Source organism: Bubalus kerabau, chromosome X (assembly GCF_029407905.1).
Source record: "Bubalus kerabau isolate K-KA32 ecotype Philippines breed swamp buffalo chromosome X, PCC_UOA_SB_1v2, whole genome shotgun sequence".
Classification (NCBI taxonomy): Eukaryota; Metazoa; Chordata; class Mammalia; order Artiodactyla; family Bovidae; genus Bubalus; species Bubalus kerabau.
In genome coordinates this window covers 157888825-157911132 of record NC_073647.1, presented here as the reverse complement: position 1 = coordinate 157911132, position 22308 = coordinate 157888825, and the positions used below count along the sequence as shown (strand labels likewise).

The following is a 22308-nucleotide window of genomic DNA, read 5'->3' as shown; positions in this document are numbered from 1 at the left end:
TTAAAAAAAAAAAAGAGAGAGAGAGAGAAAATGGCAAGAGTAAAAAGAAGAGAACAGAGCAGAGAGTGATAATGCGACAACTTGGAGTTATCAGACATGAAATTAAACAGATTTAAAAATTCATCTTTACCAATAACAACCAAAAAAAAAATGTGAACGTGATATTAGCATACTGTAGCTCCTTGAATCATATACAAAAGAAAATTCAGTAAAGGAAAATACATCTTAATGCATTAGTCAAAGAATCTCTTTCAGAAGTATTTATAAAGCAAATAGCGGGTTCTTATTTTTTTTTTTTTTTTACTAATCTAATATCCTCCAATGAGGTACTCATGTTTGTTTCTTTAACAAGACATTTTAAACTATTTATGGTTTAGATTAAGAAATAAATTATCCACTTCAACAACGCTACTGTGACCCAGACAAAGGTACAAGATTCTGATGATCCACCTTTACATACTGAAAGGCATTTTGTTTTTCATCTAAACAAGTGGATGATTAATAGCATTTAAAAGGTTTCTAACGTGGAACCTCCTGCCAATCTCGAAGCAATCAGCTACAATTCCAACTCCCCATGTACTAACCCAAGAGGTTTCATGGGGAGAAAAATGCCAATATATCGACATTTGTTTAAACAGAAATGACAGTGACCACAGCTGCTTTTTGATCAAAGAAAGGGAAATTTGTTCTATGAAAACCCAGCCTTTGGTTTAGTATCTGCCTACTTCTACTTACTTTTCCTGTAGCATTCTAGTCAAAGGAAAGAAAAATGAAGGTCTAGTCTTCCAATCTGAACAACTTTCTTGCCACTCACAGGAGAGTTTAGTTCGGCTATTTGGGTCTGCATCACATCATTCATTAATTTGTTATCTGAATAATAAAAAATGATAAATCGTGGAATCACTCAATAATTACCAAGATATCATCACAACACACACTTAGGAGAAATTCACCATTTTAGACCAACTTGAAAGCCTCCATATAGGGTGGGTAGAATTATGGCCCCCGAAAAGACTCTGATGCCGGGAGGGATTGGGGGCAGGAGGAAAAGGGGACGACAGAGGATGAGATGGGTTGATGGCATCACCGACTCAATGGATGTGAGTTTGAGTGAACTCCGGGAGATGGTGATGGACTGGGAGGCCTGGCATGCTGCAGTTCATGGGGTCGCAAAGAGTAGGACACGACTGAGCAACTGAACTGAACTGAACTGAAAATACATGCATTCTAATCCCTAGAACCCGCAAATACATTACATTAGATGGCAAAATACCTTGGCAGATATGATTATGGACACAAACCTTAAGGTGAGGAGATAAATCTTGAATTATCTGAGTGGAACTAACCTAATCACATGAGCCTTTTAAGCAGAGAACCCTCCCCAGCTAGGGTCACACAGACACGCCCTGGGAGAAGAGGCAGGAGAGACGTGAAGCACATCATTGCTGGCTTTGGAGATGGAGAGAGGTGGCCAAGAGTTAAAGAATGTGAGAAGCATCGAGAAGGTGAAAAGAAACTGGAGGTGACAGCCAGCAAGGCAATGAGGACCTCAGTCCTGAAAACACAAGGAATTAAATTCTGTCAACAACATGAATTAGAGAAGGGAATGGCAACCCACTCCAGTGCCTAGAGAATTCCACAGACACAGGAGCCTGGCAGGCTACAGCCCATGGGGTCACAAAGAATCAGACATGACTAAGCAACTAACACTACTACCAACATGAATGAGCATGGAAATGAATTCTCCTCCAGAAAACACAGTCCTGTGGGCACCCTGACTTTGGCTGAGATCCTAAGCAGAAACCCACCCAAGCCTGCCAGGTTTCTGTACTATGGGAATTATAAGAACTTGCATTGTTTCAAAGCTGCTAAATGTCATAGCAGTAAAAGAAAATGATTACATCATGTTGGTACACTTATAATTTCTAGAAAACCATTTTAATTTTATTCTTAGTACTAAAATGAAATGTATTTAAGCTGCATTAACTGATACTTACAATTTCCTCACTGGGCAGTTGGTTAACTTTTCTCAAAAGATTTTCTATTCGTTTAATGCAAAGAAAAAAAAAAGTTGTGTCCCAACACTAGAAGAAATGATAATTATGTGATGCAACAGAGGTGTCAGTTAACGCTACAATGGCAACTATATTATAATATCAGTGTATCAATATATTATATACCTTAAACTTATACAGTGTAATATGTCAAATATATCTTCATTTTCTAAAAAAATTTTTAAACCTGTGTTTCCTATAAGCTTTCTGGACTTTGGGAAAGGTATAAACTATTAACTCGATGCACTATAAATTATAATTTAATTATGAAAACAACACAGATGATATGCTAAGGAAGAAAATACTCATGTTAAACTGATTGTATATAAGGGCAACCACGTCAAAAACAACTGCTAGGGGTTTAGGTGCCCAAAAAAGACCAGCACTTCTCCTGGGTTTCAGATTTTGCAGCAGATACTGCAGCTTGGTTCACTCAACTCAGTTCTAGACTGCTCCCAGGCTGCGTTGCTAGAAGCTGAAAAGCTAAATACTACATTTCCCAGACTCCCTAGGGCTGACATTCTTCACATGACCTAGTTTTCCTCAAACAGATGCACCCACTGTGTAGATTTGCACAGTGAAACTACAGTAGAGACTGTACTTTTGTTATTACTGTGCTTTCCCTGTAGAAAATATACTGAACTTTGTTTTTTCCTCTTTCTATTTTTTTCTGGTCATCCTAGTTGCTCTTCTGCAGTAGTGGTGATGCAAGTACCAGTGACCAGTCCCTAGCCTCACGGGGTAAAGGACAGTGTGGACTACATTCTGCAGGCTTGTTATCCTGGCAGGGTCAAAGCAGCACCAGAGACAGCTGACAAGGAGGGGCTTTCAAGTTCCCCAACTTCTTGTGGCAGATTTCCGCTCCAGTGGTAGTTAATCTCCTCAGTATTTTTCTTACAGTTACTCTAAAAATACACCAAAGCCTGCTTCTCCAGACCTTTGAAGGATTGTGCAAGACTCCAATTCTCGTTAAAATTAAAAAAAAAGTCCCCTTCTGCTTATAAAAGCTAGAATGTTTTCTGTTGCTTACAGCTGAACACTGATTTAAAAAAAAAAACAAAACAAGAAAATATATTTTTGATCTGAAAGAACAACATCATTTTTATTCTGCAGTAGATGAAGACTTTGGCTTAAATCTCCAGCCATCAGATCAGATGAGATCAGATCAGTCGCTCAGTCGTGTCCGACTCTGCGACCCCATGAATCACAGCACGCCAGGCCTCCCTGTCCATCACCAACTCCCGGAGTTCACTCAGACTCACGTCCATCGAGTCAGTGATGCCATCCAGCCATCTCATCCTCTGTCATCCCCTTCTCCTCTTGCCCCCAATCCCTCCCAGCATCAGAGTCTGGGTCATCAGAGTCCAATGAGTCAACTCTTCGCATGAGGTGGCCAAAGTACTGGAGTTTCAGCTTTAGCATCATTCCTTCCAAAGAAATCCCAGGGCTGATCTCCTTCAGAATGGACTGGTTGGATCTCCTTGCAGTCCAAGGGACTCTCAAGAGTCTTCTCCAACACCACAGTTCAAAAGCATCAATTCTTTGGCGCTCAGCCTTCTTCACAGTCCAAATCTCACATCCATACATGACCACAGGAAAAACCATAGCCTTGACTAGACGAACCTTTGTTGGCAAAGTAATATCTCTGCTTTTCAATATGCTATCTAGGTTGGTCATAACTTTCCTTCCAAGGAGTAAGCGTCTTTTAATTTCATGGCTGCAGTCACCATCTCCAGCCATAATAAGGCTAAAATCTTTCTGCGAGTCTACATCTTGGGAGTCACTTTTCCAAGGAGGAGTTGAGTCTACAGAATAACATCTGAGCAAAATAATCATAGCAGCCCAGTGGTAGAAATGGAGCAGAACAAACTTCCAGAACTGCCCAAACCTGTGCTGTCCAACCCGGCAGCTGGCAGATATACGGGGCAACTGCACTCTGGAAATGCAGCTGCTCCAAATAGCAAGTGCTGTCAGTGTAAAATGCACTGGATTGTAAAGACTTAAGTGCCTAAATGAACAAGTAAATAAACTAGTCCACATGTGTATAACCTCAAGAAACAAAAATTAGAACTGAATGTACCCTTTCTGAGCTTCCTAGGTAACACCAGTGGTAAAGAACTCACCTGCCAATGCAGGAGACATAAGAGATGTGGGTTCGATCCCTGGGTCAGAAAGATTCCCTGGAGGAGGGCATGGCAACCCACTCCAGTATTCTTGCCTGGAGAATTCCATGGACAGAGGAGCCTGTGGGCTACAGGCCATGGGGTCGCAAAGAGTCAGACACGACTGAGCCACTGAAGCAACCTAGCACACATGCACGCATTGTACCCTTTCTGTTGACAGGCAAAATCAAGAGGAAATCCAAGGAGGCTAAACCTCACATTCTCAGTTTTTCCTCTCAATTTCAGCAATTAGGAAGGTTGTGCACCCTGTCCTCTGCATGCCTGTGGAGGTTGGAGGGAAGGGTTAAGGAGACAGAACAGAAGACTGAAGCTCATCAACATGTCTGAAAAGACAAGTAGAAAGGCCAACATAGGAAAAAACACAAATCTCCTTTCCAAGAGTAATCATAACGATAGCTGCCATGTCGTGAAAGCTTGGTATGTGTCAGGGCTTTACAAGGCCCATTACGTGTATACAGGGCATAAACACTGCGAGGGAACATACACACACACACAGTTGTTTCAATGGCAGCATTACTAGAAGTCTTTCCTTAATTTCTTCACTATTTGAGAAGACGGCAGGAGGCTCATTTCTTCTCCACTTTAGTAGCACAGTTGGCTCATCACATCGGGCTCCTGCACTCCAGAGGCTCCTCTTTTCTAACAGGGTCAGGACCGCGGCGAAGAAGCTTCTATTATTAGGCAGCAGTGTAGATGGTACTGCTAACTCCCTCCCTGCATCGTGGGGGCAGGGCCTGCTTACCCTGGACAGCTCGTCATTGAGTGTGTTCATCTATCTGGGCTACTGAAAGCTTTGGATTCAGGTACATTCTGCTTCATTCTGCTTCTAAGCTTTTGCCCCCAGTAACTCTGCACTGAACAGAACTAGTACTATATATGCACACACACACATATATATATATCCCTCTTTGAATAACATTGCCATAAAAAGCTCGTTGTCAGAAATAAATCTCAGAAGGAATTTGCAGTAACTAGACATTCTCTTTCTCCCTCCCTCTCACTATATGTGTGTATGTGTAGCTATATATATACACACAGATATATATATATATACACACACACAAATATGTGTGTACATATATAAGTATACAGTATAGTAAGCATCTCAATTTATGTTAGATTTTATACCTAAAAAAAACAGAAACCAATCAGAATTCATTCCCCTACTCAGCAAATACTGAGAGACTCCTATTTGATGTCATACTATATTGTACTAGTCAATTAGGTGATAAAAACAAGAAGGACACAGCCTCTGCCCTTGGGAGCCACTGAACTCCAGAAACTACAAAGGGAGGCAAAGATACAGACAAATCACTATGTCCTCTGCCTAGAGGCACCACCATAGAAAGCTTCACAGAAGAAGTAATATTTCAGCAGGAAAGAATTTCAGGCTTCCAAAGAAGAAATGGTGATGATTTCAGGTTGTTTAGTCACTAACTTGTGTCCCACTCTTTGTGACCCCATGGATTGTACCCTGCCAGGCTCCACTGTCCAAGGGATTTCCCAAGCAAGAATACTGGAGTGGGCTGCCATTTTCTTCTGCAGGGGGATCTTCCCAATCCAAGGATCAAACCTGTGTCTCCTGCATTGGCAGATGGATTATTTACCACTGAGCCACCAGAGAAGCGCCCATGATTTCAGGTGAAAAGTGAAAGTAAAATTCGCTCAGTCCTGTCCTACTCTTTGCGACCCCATGGACTATACAGTCCATGGCCTCCTCCAGGCCAGAATATTGGAATGGGTAGCTTTTCCCTCCTCCAGGGGATGTTCCTGGTAGACTTATACAAATAAGAGACATGAAACAACATGGAATATTGGAGGAAACTTGAGTTGATTCAATGACGGTATAGAAAAGAATACACAAAGATGAAGGTCAGGGCACACGAAGATCAAAGATAGGCAGAGGCAAGACCAGCAAGAGACCTACTGACATGACACCAAAGCACCTCCATCATCACCTGGACAATACAACACCCCTGAGAGGCTTTAAACAAAAGGAGTTAACATAACGAGATTTATGTTTTAGAAATCTTTTTCCAGGAGCAGGAATCCATTAGGAGATTGGTGAATTAGTCCAAATTTAAAATATTCAGGGACTCGGGGAATTCCCTAGTGGTCCAGAGGTTAGGACTCTGTGCTTTCACTGCCAAGGGCCTCGGTTTAATTCTTGGTCATGAGGCAGATGGGACTACCCTCGCCATGCCCCCCAACCCAGGGTAAAGTAATTGGAGATTCATTCTCTATTGATGGAAATTCCAAGACAAAAATAGCAGGGGAATAAAGGGAGGAGGCTAGACACTTCACAGACCACACATTTCTTGTTCCCGAAGTTAGAGACCTCCCTAACCACACATGGGCAGAAAAGGCTCCTTGGAAGCCAAAGGAGAGTCATGTCATGGGATGTTCCACCCATATGCCTTTGTGGTAGAATCCATCTTGGCAAAGAGATGCATGTGTCCACATGGGAGGATCCTGAGATAAACCACGTAAGGACTGTGAAGCAGGCAAATCACTGGCCAAAGGAAACCCGGAAGAAATGCCCCATGAAAGTAATTCAAACTACCACAAAGGCACGACTCAGCAACTCAGGGACTCTCCCTCTGAGTCTGCCTGTGTCTATCCACAGGTAATGTACTCTTTTTACTCCTAATAAATACTTTACTTGCTTCACCACTTTCTGTCTTTGTGGCAGTTCTTTTCTGCAAAGCCAAAGGGTCAGGGCCCTTGACACTGACCACTGGCCTAGTGGCTAGGACCTGGTGCTTTTACCACCGCGACCCAGCCCATCTGTGACTGGGAACCCAAGCCTTGTTCCATGTGGTTGTAGCCGGAGGCCACCCAAAATCAGTTAGGGAACTAAGATCCTGCAAGCTGCCTTGCATGGCAAAAAAAAAAAAAAAAAAAAAAAAAACAATTAAAAAGATAAAATAATCGGGAACTGAATTAAGGCAGTGATACTGGGAATAGAAGAGGTTTCCATAAGGTATATTTGAATCTGAAATGCATTTTTAAGTTCATATGCTTTTATTTGTTTCTTCTAAAGATGAAAAGGGACTGAGGTAAGTCAGATAAGAAGAGAAATTCAAGGATTCTGGATCCAACCACAGAAAAATGAAAGTGGACGATCTTCAAGTGCCTGTTCAAATCTTCTGCCCATTCTTCTGTTGGTTGTCTATCTTTCTTATTCATTCGCCATTTTTTTGGTTTTTCTTTGTATATTTTGGATACATAGCCCTTATTAGATAAATGATTTATGGACATTTTCTATTATTCTGCAGATTATATTTTATTATCTTAATGATGTCTTGATTAAGAGAAGTTTTTAAACTTCTAAATTAGTTTAATTTATCAGCTTTTAAACTTTATAATTAGTATTTTTTTTGTATGAAGTCTTTTCCTGCTCCAAGGTCACAAAGAAATTCTATATCTTCCTTGAAATGTGGTATTTTTGCTGTCAGTAAAATCCTGTCAAGAAATACTCTTCTCCTTCCCACTCATTACATTACATGCCTACTTTTAATATACTTGCCATAATTATGATTTTTTCTGTCTTTCTTCTCAACTAGACAATAGCTTTTCAAGGGCAGAGATGATGTTTGTTGATTACTACATGCTCAGGGTATATGAAAATTACTGAAGTATAGCTTGTACTGTAGATATGAATAAGAAGTCTGATTCTACTGTACCTATGCTTGAAGAAACATTTTCTAAATCTAATATGTTATGCCTACAGCAACTAACTGTTATTCAGATAAGATTTCGTGTCACACTTTCAATTCTGGTTCATCTTTAGAATCTTCTTACTCGAGAGGGTTATGGAATGATTTGAATGCTATCAACTATAGAAACTAAAAAATATAAACATGATAAGAAAAATGGCACTTAAGTATGAAATAACTTCATTCAGGGGAAAATCAAATTCACTGAAAAATATCAAAAAATATAGGCTATAAGACAATTATACCATTTCATAAAATAAACCTAAACTTTACTCTGTTCATATGGATTGGCTGACTCAATATAAAAAATTTAAACATCTGAAACCGAAAAGTAAATGAAATTTCAATGCACAGAAATGTGCATGACAAAAGGCTTTTCTGTAAGAAATCCCTCCCTTATAGGAATTACAAAAGAGAAAGCAAAATAAAAGGCTCATTTAGACTACAGAAGAAACATTTAATCGGGGAACAGTCTACCAAGATTAGAGTGTAACCAGAGTCATTAATGAGGAAAATACTTTTATTTCAACTTCATGTAATAGGGAAAGAAAAAAGAGGTTAGGAAAATTTACTCCTGAAATGATGACTACTGGCAGTTTTTATATTCATAGTCACATATTGCAATTAATTTAGAGTGTATAACAGCAGAAATAGATTAATCTCCCAAACCAAGTCAACAACTCCCAGCATAAAATTTAACATGAAATCTCATTAGCATCAAGTGTTACATAGCTCAAAGGTTAACTTCATAGGCACTGGTAGTATTTTCCAAGTCCTACAATAGACAACATTACCAAACAGGTTCACAAGAACAAGAACAGTTCCACATGTCAAGTCTGGCTTACAGAAACAATTCTTGTTCATCAATCACTATAGTAAACCCATGCAGGAACTGCTTTCTCTGGTGTCTGATATTGTTGTTGTTCAGTCAGCCGCCAAGTCTTGTCCAACTCTTTCTGACCTCATGGACCACAGCATGCCAGGACTCCCTATCCCTCTGGTGTCTGGTGATCTGAGGGTTGATTTCTAAGAAACTGGTTTGTCAAGTTCAAACTGAGCTGGTGGTACCCATAACAGAGACTAAGGATCACAAACAGCTCAAACTGAGCTAAGCCACTACCCTTTCTCTTCCAACGTATCTTTAAATGATCAAAAGTACTTCCCTTCACCTAACACTTCATCGTGTCATGGGCATGCATGTGCTCAGTCGTGTCTGACACTACGACCCCATGGACTGTATCCTCTGCCCACGGGATTATCCAGGCAAGAATACTCGAGTAGGTTGCCATTTCCTCCTCCAGAGTATCTTTCCAACCCAGGGGTCAAACTCGTGTCTCCTGTGTCTCCTGCACTGCACGTAGATTCTTTACTACTTGAGCCACTGGGGAAGCCCCACACTTGGAGCAAATTGCATCCTGAACTCAAAATATTAAGAATGGAATGCTTATTACTGGTGATGCTGCTTCTGGAATTATTTGTCAGAAGAAGCAGTAGAAGAAAACCCCATGAGGACTAATCACTCTGACGTCTGACTCTGCTTCAGTTCATCTGCTAATTAAAATGCCAGGCTACAATTTCTTATCTTTAGAAGACCCGGCCCCCTACACATTTCTAAGGCAAGCTGTAAGTGCCTTCCCCAGAAAACTGAATGCAAAACTGATGTACTCATTGTGTGAACATACATGAACACACCAAGTCACAGACAGACACACCAGATTTGACACACTATTTCAGGGGCTTTAGGGACTGAACCCTTCTTGAATCTTCTAGCATTCATTCTTGAATCCAAATTAAGAGAACTGTATTTAGGAAAAATAGAGGTATATTTAGTATATTTTTATTTTCTTTTTCATTTTTTAAATCAGCACTTAAAGTTACAGAGGATGGACCACAAGAAACAGGAAATTATCTGTCTTAGGAGCCCATATTTTCCATTATATCCCAGGGCAATACAAGCATGAATATGCAAAGATATGTACATAAAATGCTCAGTGAAGTTCAGTCTAAAATATAGGAAGACTGGGCACAATTCAAATGCCCAAAAGCAAAGGAAAACATAAATAATCATGGCACATGCATCCAATAACCACTATCACGCTATGACATAAATGATCTGTATGTAACGACAAAGGCAGATGGTTCAGGAAACACAACATGAGCCTGAAAACCAAAATTCCAAAACATCTCGAAAAAAGAAAATTACTAAGGCAATAATTATGGTACAAATTCATTTCAGATGAAATCATTTTAAACTTTAAAATATTAATTTGTGCCTTTGTGCAGTGTAAGATTTAAAATCCTTTAAGAAAGAACAAGATCACATAAAAGAGAAAACAAACATGATCCTATCGAGTTCATTTTTGCATATAACAGGAGATAAAATTCTAAACTGATCTTTCTGCATGTGGATTTTCCTCAACCTTATACTTATCTCATACAAAAAGTGGCTCATTACTACCTCTCAATACATATAAAAGCTAAAACTATAAAACTCTTAGGAAAAAGCACAGGAGTAAATCTTCACAGGTTTGAGCTAGGCACAGATTTCTTTGATACAACACCAAAAATGCAAGCAATAAAGGAAAAGGTTAATAAAATGGACTTGAGCAACGTTAAAAGGTTCTGCACTTCAAAAGGCACTATTAAGAAAGTAAAAAGTCAAATCACACACTGACAGAAAAATCTTTTCAAATCGCACATCCAACAACAACTTGTATCCAAGAGTTTAAAAACAACAACAAAAACTCTTATGACTTAATAAGGAGTTGACATAACAGCTAAAAAGAAACTGGGAAAATATTTGTAGCCATTTCATCAAAGAAGGTACAGAAATGGCAAGTAAGCACATGAAAAGAGCTCATTATCGTTACTTATTTGGAAACACATACCAAAACGATAAGGAGATACCACATATATTCATAAGAATGGCTTTAGCAAAAAGCCATTCAAGAGTTAAGTATTAGCAAGGATATGAAGAAAGGGGAAACTTAAAAATTCCTGGTGCAGCCACTTTGGAAAACAATTTGGCAATGTTTTCCAATATTTAGAGCATATACACCATACAATGCTTCAGTTCCACTCCCAGATACCTACACAACAAATCAAAACATATTTTCATACAAAGACTTGTATACAAATGTTCATAGCATAGCAACAGTATTCATTATAGCTAAAAAGTACAAACAACCCAAATGCCCATTAACTGGTGAAGGGGAAGAGAAAGAGTTGTCATGGTACTGAAATACAACTGTCAGAAATTTATTTTAATATTTCTAAATAATCCTTTTATACATTCAAAACAGCTCTATGCCAAGCCCTGCCCCCAGTTCGAAACAATAATTAGTCCAGTCTTATAAATTTGTAGCCACTTAAAATGTTCATAACAAGATTTCCCACAGTGAAGATGATTTTTTAATGGGAACCCTGTATATAATCCATTTTCAACTCTAATTAGATTTATCTGGGGAAAACACTATTGCCTAACTGATATAGCTAACACTATCTAAACAAAATGTTAATACGCTCTAAGTGGTGGAATACTACTACATCTAAAAAACATAATAACCAACATTAAGAAGCTGGAAACTCTAATTTTGGTAGTTATTCATAAATTATGCATTTTATTTAAAAACAAATATCTCGTTCCTGAGAACAACAGCTAATATCTTCAAACTTGAAGGCTCCACTTGTAGTAACACAAATGCAACTGCACAGCAGTTACATCTTTACTTTATTTGGATATATAAGTAAAAATCATCATTTTCACAACTGAGTAATGAAAGTCTTGGGCATTAAGCCGATTACATATACAGTCGGTTCTCATTTATAAGTTATAATTTAATGTGGTTATTGCATTTACTGTTAATGTGTAACACACAGCATCTTATAGCTAAGCACTGTATTTTAATCTAATAATAGTAGCTATAATATTCTGAAATGTGCCTCATGAATCAAAGACATGATGTGTTTGAGGGTTTGGATTAGCACTTTGTCAGATCTAGATCTATTAATATTAGAGCTTGCTGAAAGAGGAGAAAGGAAGACAGGAACGCTTTTAAGGTGCTAAAAAATAAAAAAAAATACAAGAATCATTCTGGAAGAATTCCTCTTCCTCGCAAAGTGGATCCTGTGAAGCACTGCTGGCAGTCTCCCACAGGTACTGAGGACGCTGAATGGATCAGGACGTGCCCTGTGGAGACACAGCATGCCCTACTCCACAGAAGCCACCACGGAGCCTGGCTGACTTTCTAATTCATCAGAGAGCAGGAAATGGAAAACCCAAAGGTCGCAAGAGGCTTCTCGTGGATTTTATAAAGAAGGATGTGGGGATTTCAGAATAAGCTTATGGAGCTGAACTCAGCAGAAACACGGTGCAGTTCTATACTGAATAGAGAAATGATACTCCCCTTACATGGCCAGAACACAACAGGTCCTCAACAGCACCCAGGTCACACACATGCATCTAGTTGGAAATTCCTTCTAGTTTTACTTTCTAATCCATTTTTACCACACACTGATCCTTCTGCAGTGGGAGTTTCCAATGCATCTGTATTAAGCATTCACTAGGCACTCACTCTGTGGCAAGCACTCTCTGGAGAGAGCACCAAAGGTAAGTGACACACTTCCAGTCACCATACACGCCAAACCGTACCACACATGAGCTGATCCAATGCTATGAGATATTTGGGGGATGCAGAAGAGGGAACGACGAGGACTCAAGGAAAACTTGATAAAGATGACGACAGCTTAGGTGAGATCAAGAGGGCAGCAAGATGATCAGAAACAATACAAGAAGGGCAGTACAGGCAGCTGCTGTTGTTCAGTCGCTCAGTCGTGTCCTACCCCCTGCAACCTCATGGACCACGCCAGGCTTCCCTGTCCTTCACTATCTCCTGAACTTTGCCCAAACTCATGTCCATTGATTCAGTAATACCATCCAACCATCTCATCCTCTGTCATCCCATTCTCCTCCTGCCTTCAATCTTTCCCAGCATCAGGGTCTTTTCCAAGGAGTCGGCTCTTCGCATCAGGTGGCCAAAGTTCTGGAGCTTCAGAGAGAACCCTAAATAACACCAAAGCTGTGAGAGAGCCTACTCAGAGAATGGGGTAAGTTCAGCATGAATGGAACACAGCACATGTTTGGAAGGCATGAAAAGAGAGGAGGCTGGAGCAACAGTGAGAGATGTAGCTGAACAAATGGGAAGAGATCAGAGGATCAAAAGGTACAAAAACTGGGATAAAGATCTTGTGAAAAGCAAGTCTTCTACTGGACCTTGAGAAATAGTAAAATCTGCCAAATCTCCAATATAAGATCTGTTCTGAATCCCCTGGAGAAAACACCACAGAATTCAATGTGCTCTCAGATCCAGGAAGGGAAAACCGAATAGTTTCTAATCAATACAAGTCAAAACATGCCAAAGGAAGAAAGCATCCCCATCACTCCAAGCCCCTGGAAAATGCTGTGACTTCAATTCAAAGGGAGTGCAACCATAGAAACAAACACAGTCCTTTGTCTGCAGCACTGATGGCGGAACACCCTCCTCTTCTGAGTATCTCACCTTCTAGAACTGTGATGCCCACTCGGGTACCCAGCAGCCTTAATTAAGTGAAATTAACTTAAATAAAATTAAGCAAAATTTAAATGTTGATTCCTTAGTTGCACTACCTATATGTCACATACTCAGCAGCTCTATGTGACTAGTTGCTGCTATACTGGACAATGTAGATATATAGAATATTCCCCTCACTGTAGAAAATTCTATTGATCACTGCTGTCTTGGAGTTACTATTTATAGGAGGAAGAGGATAAAAATCCTTAAGGGCCAAAAGTCACTTTACAAACTTTTTTGAGATCCTGAGATCACTTGGTACTGAACTGGGGATACACATGTATAATCCATAAATGGCTGCCAAGCAGAAGTTTAATATAAAAGAAAGAATTATGGAAATGAGGTAATTGTGTATATTCGACTGTAGGCAAAATCTAAATAATCTTGCCCTAACTCTATCAATAGACTCCACAGATGAAGCTTTGAACCAGACTTCTAAAAGAACTACAAGGTATACAACTACAAATGAATTTGACAAGATAGTTACAGTCAATTTATAAAGATGTGGTGTATATACACAAGCACACACAATGGAGAGTACTCAGCCATAAAAAAGAATGAAATTTTGTCATCTGCAATAACATGGATGAACTTGGAAGGTGCTGTGTTAGAAAGACAAACACTGTATGAAACCACTTATATGTGGAATATAAAAAATACAACATGCTAGTGAATATAACAAAAGGAAACAGAGTTACAGGTACACAGAACAAATTAGTGGTTATGAGTGAGGAAAGGGAAGGTGGGAGGGGCAAAATAGAGATAATGGATTAAGAGATTAAAAACTATTAGGTATAAAATAAATAAGCTACAAAGACAGACTGTACAGAACCAGGAATGTAGTCAACATTATAATACCTATAAACAGAGTATGATCTTTAAAAATTGTGAATCAATGTATGGAACTATAAAGCAAACAAAACAAAAAAAATAGATAAAAACAAAAAAAGGAGCTAAGATATAGCTCACTTATCACAACAGATGTCTTCTAAAATAGTTGCTAGGAAAATGAATGACATTTTACGCTTTAAAAGTAAAGCCTTACCATTTAAAGGAATCCTGTGGATTCCTATAAAGACGATTATCATCTCTTAACTTACCTAGTTAGACTACCTACTGTTTTTGACCTAAAACAAACAAACAAACAAACGCCACTTCTGTATTGCCAGAAATTGTCATAAGAAGTTAAATTCCAGGGAGCAAAGGTTAAAGAGTTAAAGAGGTATTGGTGAGTACACACTTCCTCCTTCCTTTTCCAGGACCAGCTCTCCTGAGATTCATACATATTAATACTTAATGACTCCAGACAAATTTTATTCATAAGAATTTCAATGAGGAAAGAGAAAAAGGACTAAAATTCAACAGAAAATGGACAAAGGAATTGAACAAGGAACCTCACAAAAGAGGCTCCCTCCTGAGTTAAGTTCATCTCACCAGCAACCAGAAAAATGCAAATCAAAAGCATAAACAGGTATCTCAAAACAGTTAAGAGGTAAAGTTTCGACAACTACCCATGCCAAAGTAGTTGGCACTACCTGGAGGGGAGCAAATGAAAATCCCAGACATGGCTGCTGAGTGTGCAATGGGTAAAACCATTCAAGAGAATCATCAGGGACTATCAACTGGGGTTGAACAAACACACTTATCTAATAACACACACCTCCAAGTCTGTACATGTGCACTAGGAACACTACACAGTGATGATACAGCATTATTTCAGTACCAAAATTGAAAATAAACCAGTGTCAGTCAGTATTACAAAGGATAAACTGGAATGTATGCATATAGCAATTAATCTCTATACCGCAGTAACAATAAGATCAACTGCAATACTTACAATAGCATGGATAAACCTCACAAATGTAATACTGAGTGTAATTATTTCTATACAGTGCAAAAACAGCTAAAATTAAACTACCACTCTGGGATGGGTGTTATAGGTTTCTAAATTACTTTAAAAGAAGAACAGAACACACATGGATCTGGTTATCATGATGAGTCAGGATCTCTGGAAGGACAGCAAAGAGTTAGAAGGGTGTGCGGGGGAAGGCTTGTCATGAGCTCTTTATCTGTGTGATGGGTTTGTGCATGTTTTCTTTATGATACTTTATTAAGATGGACATCTTTGTTCTATAAATTTTTCCATATGAATCCAGGAGTTGGTGAGGGACAGGGAGGCCTGGTGTGCTGCAGTCCATGGGGTCGCAAAGAGTCGGACACGACTGAGCGACTGAACTGAACTGATATGAATGCTACATTTCACACAGACACACAAAGCTTAAAAGAACAGTCTACACATACCACACATACAGTGTGAGATAATTGTTTCATTCCTCTCACAAGCACCTTTCAAACTCCTCCCTCTCACCCAGACTCACCTCTTGCAGTGCTTTACTCATCAATGGTGACATACTGATACTCTCCCCTCCTTCTGGATGGATTTGAAAATTCACTCTTTGATAAAGAATCTGAAAAAGAACACTATATATTATAACAGAATTGTTTTAAAATTTGCCTCATTTTACAATGTAGACTTGAAATTTAAAAAGCATTCTTTCGAGGGGGAAAAACAAACAAACAAAAAAATGCTATCTCCTAGTGGTAACAGGCTTACTTCAGGGCTTCATGAACACCTTCCCAAGGATGCAACCACAGTTTCAGGAGTGGAATTAACTGTGGAAAACCTGATGTACAATGTAATGAATGACCAGGAGATAAAAATATGAATTCCAGAACTCTTCACACACGTTTCACAACTGGCCTAACATCCCCCTGATGCAGATTTAGCCTGTGAATTTTAGGAAACTGAGCTTCTCTCCAACCAAAGACCACACCCTGCTATTTCCAAAGAGCTTCTAAGGGGATGGTGTCACCACTGGTTTTAATTCACATGGTTTCCAGTATACTACACAGGACCTCCTCTTATATATTTTGTTCTTGACAATACTAATGTTCTCCATTATATTCAATAAATTGTTTCCTAATACTCTTCTCTTATTTCTCATACCTGTAGCCTTTCTTTACTGGAATAAAGCCAACAACACTATTTTATAGCTTAATATCTTCAAAATTGTAAGTAACAAACTATTTTTTCCATAAATTAAAATTTTCATATTATTGGAAAAACAAAAAAAGCACAAACCCAAGATCCACAGACCCAACAAAATACACTTGATACAGTTCAGGATTTACTTTATTGGGAGACTTACTTCTGTCTTCAGAGAGCTGCTGGCAGCTAAAAGAAGTTCAATGCTGCTGGGAGGGCAATGTGTCAGAGCAAAAGCCATGAGCTCTTGCCGAGTGGCCAAGTCCTGGTAACCTTCTGATTGTGCTAACTGGCTACAAACATCCCAGCTTTTAGAATAACCTGAAAAATGGGCAAGAAAAAACAAACTGATTTTCACTAGAAGAAAAAAATTTTCAATCCAACTTGAAAAATGTAATGGCTTTTTACTGAGGTCTTATGTTACCAAAGCAAAGTCAGTCATAGTGATATGCATCATTATATAAGCAGAAAAACATAATGATCTAAAATAGAAAAGAAATATTAGGTGAGTGTATTATCCAGAAATTTCAGCAGTGCTCCAGACAAGTTTTTCTGATAAACTATGTTAAATTTCAGATGAAAATGACTACAAATAGTAAATTATCTTCAACCTGGCAATGACTACAGATATGTGAAGTAGATCACCCATCAAACTTTGATGCATGACATAGGACACTCAAAGTCAGTGCACTAGGAAAACCCTGAGGGATGGGATGGGGAGAGAGGTGGTCGGGGTTTCAGGATGGGGAAGACATGTACACCCATGGCTGATTCAACTCAATATATGGCAAAACCCACCACAATGCTGCAAAGTCAATAGCCTCCAATTAAAATAAATACATTAATTTAAAAGAAAAAGACCCATGTACATGCTGTCTACAAGAAACTCACTTCAGACCTAAAGACACATATATACTGAAAGTGACAGGATGGAAAAATATATGCCATGCAAATGGGAATCAAAAGAAAGATGGAATAGCAATCCTCATATCATACCTTAAACTAAAGAAGATTACAATAGATAAGGAAGGACACTACATAGTGATGAAGGGATCAATACAAGATGAAGACATAGCAATTGTAAACATCTATGCCCCCAACACAGGAGCACCTCAATACATAAGACAAACACTAACAGACATTAAAAGAGAAACTGACAGTAAAACAATCATAGTCGACTTTAACACCCCACTCACACCAATGGACAGATCACCAAAACAGAAAATTAATACAGAAACATATCTCTTAAATGACACATGAGATGAGATGAATCTCATTGATATCTTGAGGACATGCCATCCAAATGGAGAAGAATACACCTTCTTCTCAAGTGCACATGGAACATTCTCCAGGATAGACCACATCTTGGGTCCCAAATCAAACCTCAGTAAAATTAACAAAATTGAACTTGTATCAAGCATCTTCTCTGACCACACTATGAGACTAGATATCAATTAGAAGAAAAAAAAAACTGTAAGAAACACAAACACGTGGAGATTAAACAACATATTTCTAAATAACCAACGGTTACTGAAGAAATAAAAATAGAAATCAAAAACTTTCTAGGAAACAATGACAATGAAAACATGACAACTGAAAACCTATGGGATGCAGGAAAAGCAGTTCTAAGAGGGAAGTTTGTAGCAATACAATCCTAACTCAAGAAACAAGAAAAGCATCGAATAGACAACCTCAATTGACTCCTAAAACAACCGATAAAGAAGAACAACAAAAAAATAGCCAAAATTAGTACGTGGAAAGAAATCATAAAGATCTGAACGGAAATAAATGAAAAATAAATGAAAGAAACAACAGCAAAGATTAATAAACTGAAAGCTGGTTCTTTGAGAAGATAAACAAAATTGATAAACCTTTAGCCAGACTCATCAAGAACAATAGAGAGATGAATCAAATCAACAAACTTAGGAATGAAAAAGGAGAGGTTACAACAGAAAATGCAGAAATACAAAGGATTATAAGAGACTATTATGAACAACTCTACGGCAATAAAATGGATAACCTGGAAGAAATGGACAGATGTTTAGAAAAGCTCAATCTTCCAAGACTGAACCAGGAAGAAATAGAAATTGTGAACCACCCAATTACAAGCTCCATATCGAAGCTGTGATCGAGAAATTCCCCAAAGCCAAAAGCCCAGGACCAGGTGGCTTCACAGGTGAATTCTATCAAACATTCAGAGACGAGCAAATGTCTATCCTTCTAAAACTCTTTCAAAAAACTGCAGAGGAAGGAACACTTCCAAACTCATTCTGTAAGGCTACCATCACCCTGATATCAAAACCAGACAAAGACAAGACCAAATAAGAAAACTACAGACCAATATCACTGATGAACATGGATGCAAAAACATCCTCAGCAAAATTTTAGCAAACAGAATTCAACAACACATCAAAAACCACGATCAAGTTGGGTTTATTCCAGGGATGCAAGGATTCTTCAATATTTGCAAATCAATCAATGTGACAGACCATATTAACCAGAGGAAAGCTAAAAATCATATGATAACCTAAATAGATGCAGAAAAAGCCATCAAATTTAAATTTTTTAAATTATTAAATTAAAAATAAAGTTTAAAAAGAAATAAACTAAAAAAAGTTTAAAAAGTTGAAATAACTCATATGTCCATCAACTGGTGATTGAATAAATAAAGCATGCAATGCAAAATTATTTGGCCATCAAATGAATGGAGTTCTTATACAAGCTATTACATGCTAGCGCTCTGAAATGATTATGTTAATTAAAAGAAGCCAGGAACAAAAGGCTGTGTATTGCACTATACTGTTCATGTGAATGCATATGTCCCAGATTAGGTAATTCTCTAAAGATCGAAAACAGAGGAGTGAATGCAAGGGCCCAGATGAAAGGGCAAATGAAAAATGTCTGCCAACTGGAGAGTGTTTCCCATTGGAGGGATGAAAATATTCTAGAATGAGGCTGTGGTTATGGTTATTCAACCTATGAATAAGTTACAAATCAATGAATTACACAGCTTAACTAGTAAATCCATGGTACAGGTACAACATGTCAATAAATAAAATGTTTTTTTTTTAATTACTGAAATTAATTTCTACATCCAGGAATATTATCCTTCAAAAACAAAGGAGAAGGAGATATTTTAATATGAACAAAAAATTGGGGAATTCATTCTCAGCCTATACCTTGTCTGTAAGAAATGTTAAAAGAAGTTATTGACACAGGATAAGATGATATTGAAGAGAAACTATGAGTTAAGAAAGACTGTTATGTTGAAGTTTGACAGAAAACAACAAAATTCTGGAAAGCAATCATTCTTCAATGAAAATTTAATTGAAAAAATAAAGGAAGGCAAATTGAAATGAAGGGTTTTTTTTCTTATTATTAATTGGTAAAAGATGAATGCTTGTTTGGGCTTTTCCATCTTTGCTTTTCGCCAATTATGAGTCTTCATAATTAAAGTGGGTTTCACGTATACATGATCTCTTTTCACTCAGTAGTAAAGAATCCGCCTGCAATGCAGGAGCCGTAGCAGGTGCGAATTCCATCTCTGGGTCAGGAAGATCCCCTGAAGGAGAGCATGGCAACCCACTGCAGTATTCTTGCCTGGAGAATCCCCATGAACACAAGAGACTGGTGGGCTTACAGTCCATGGGGTGGCAAAGAGTTGGGACATGACTGTGCAAGTAAACAACAGCAGACACATATGCCTAACAGAGAGACTGAAGATACTAAAAATAGATGAGAAAATTCTCAGCCTAAACAAAGCAAGACAAACAAACAAAAAAAACCTAGATCGTAGAGCTGAATTATGAAAGGTTTTAGGCAATAAAATGTCTCTCAACAGTAGGGTAAACAGTGTGTTCCACACAGGAGAGAGGAGTAATTTTTAATACTCACTTAATAGAAAAATATTGCAGTTACATTCATAAATTAAAGGAAATGAAAATGTTCAGAAAACAAACATAGTATAAAATCTACTGACCATTTTAAGTCTAATTAAGACTGTAAAACTGTAAGGGAATTTCTAAGAAAAAAATCTGTGAAAGTTTAAGCAGCCCCCAATGAAAAGAGTTGGACACGACTGAGCGACTGAACTGAACTGAAGCAGCCTCAATGAATGTAATTTTATTTTCTTTTTTCCCATGTCTCAAAATAACTGACAATTAAAGAATTTCACTTTAAAACATATTTTTCAATTTCAGCAGGATATTTCATATTCAAACGTAAGATTTTTCATGATAAAAAAGTTTGTACCTTGCAGTGAATATTTTGTTTCACTTAGACATAAATAAAATCACATTGTGTGTCTTTGCCTTGACCATCTTTGTGGCATCACTGTGCATTTAGAATCAACTGTTTGAATGTGTGGACTGTGAAGTTCTCAGGTCATATACTGTTGAAGCCTAGCTTGAAGGACTTTGAGCATTACCTTCCTAGCATGTGAAACAAGTGCAGTTGTGCGGTAGTTGGAACATTGTCTGGCATTGCCCTTCTTTGTGATTGAAATGAAAACTGACCTTTTCCAGTCCTGTGGCCACTGCCAAGTTTTCCAAACTGGCTGGCATATTGAGTGCAGCACTTTAACAGTACCACCGTTTAGGATTTGAAAGCATTCAGCTACAATTTAATCACCTCCACTAGCTTTGCTGGTACTGCTGCTTCCTAAGGCCCACGTGTCTGCACTACAGGATGTCTGGCTCTAGGTGAGTGATCACACCATCATGGTTATCCAGGTTATTAAGATTTTTTTTAACAGTTCTTCTGTGTATTCTTGCTACTTTTTCTTAATCTCTTCTGCTTTAGTTAGGCCCATAACGTTTCTGTCCTTTATTGTGCCTGTCTTTGCATGGAATGTTCCCTTGGCATTTCTCATTTTCTTAAAAAGATCTCCAGTCTTTCCCATTGTATTGTTTTCCTCTGTTTCTTTGCTTTACTCAAATCCCTTGTGAGTATACTTTGGAAGTGACAAATAGATTCAAGGGTTAGATCTGGCACACAGAGTACCAAAAGACCTATGGATGGAGGTTCCTAACATTGTACAGGAGGTGGTGATCAAAACCATCCACGAGAAAAAGAAATGCAAAAACGCAAAGTGGGTGTCTGAGGAGGCCTTACAAATAGATGAGAAGAGAAGAGAAAAGCCAAGGAGACACAGAAAGATATAGTTACCTGAATGCCGAGTCCCAAAGACTAGCAAGGAGAGAAAAGAAGGCCTTCTTAAGTGAGCCACCAGGGAAGCCCTTTATCTAATAAAAGGGATTTCTCAGTGGGATCGCTATGCGCTCAGTCCCCTCCTATGGACACTGTCATAGTGCCTCCTCCCCTCCCCAGCTGGGGGTCACCGTCTGCTAGTCTCAGTGCCCAGGGGGAGGCGGCCACCCCAGCCTCTCCCATGGGGAAGCCACAGACCCGAGAACCAGGTGTGTCTCCCTGAGGATGTGATTGTACAAATCATGCACTCACCTTTAATCATCGCCTCACCCCCTGCATTCGCGGAGAGACACACGGAGGACTGAGGAGACCATGGACCCTGCCACCTGGCCCCACCTCGGCAGTCACCCACATTCAGTGGACACGTGGACGGATGACAAGCCCCAAAGGACAGGGCTGAGAATAGCCTCCGCAATGCCCAGCTCCTCAACGTGCCGACCGGTAGCCTCGAGGTGGCTTCTCGTTCAGGCCGGTGACGTCACAGGACGT

General features: G+C 38.8%; 2 protein-coding genes across 2 annotated transcripts in view; both read right to left on the bottom strand.

Moving 5' to 3' along the window:
- LOC129640246 (NBAS subunit of NRZ tethering complex-like) overlaps positions 1–847 on the bottom strand; it is a 43619-nt gene extending 42772 nt beyond the window's left edge. The window contains 1 exon segment of the mRNA XM_055565451.1: positions 815–847. Within this exon segment, the coding sequence (XP_055421426.1) occupies positions 815–847 (33 nt within the window).
- Positions 13–22186, bottom strand: LOC129639919 (NBAS subunit of NRZ tethering complex-like). The gene is made up of 4 exons (XM_055565215.1): positions 22072–22186; positions 16775–16932; positions 15944–16033; positions 13–870 (listed from the first exon to the last, which is right to left on the bottom strand). Exons 1-4 carry the CDS (start codon positions 22079–22081, stop codon positions 859–861), a joined length of 270 nt encoding a protein of 89 aa, XP_055421190.1. The 5' UTR covers positions 22082–22186; the 3' UTR covers positions 13–858.
- Between the last annotated feature and the right edge of the window lie 122 nt (positions 22187–22308).

Excerpts from the sequence above, each read along its gene's own strand:
- LOC129639919 (XM_055565215.1), bottom strand. Across the intron at positions 16,034-16,774 it reads GCAGCTCTCTGAAGACAGAA|ATTCTTTATCAAAGAGTGAA; the intron begins GTAAGTCTCCCA and ends GTTCTTTTTCAG.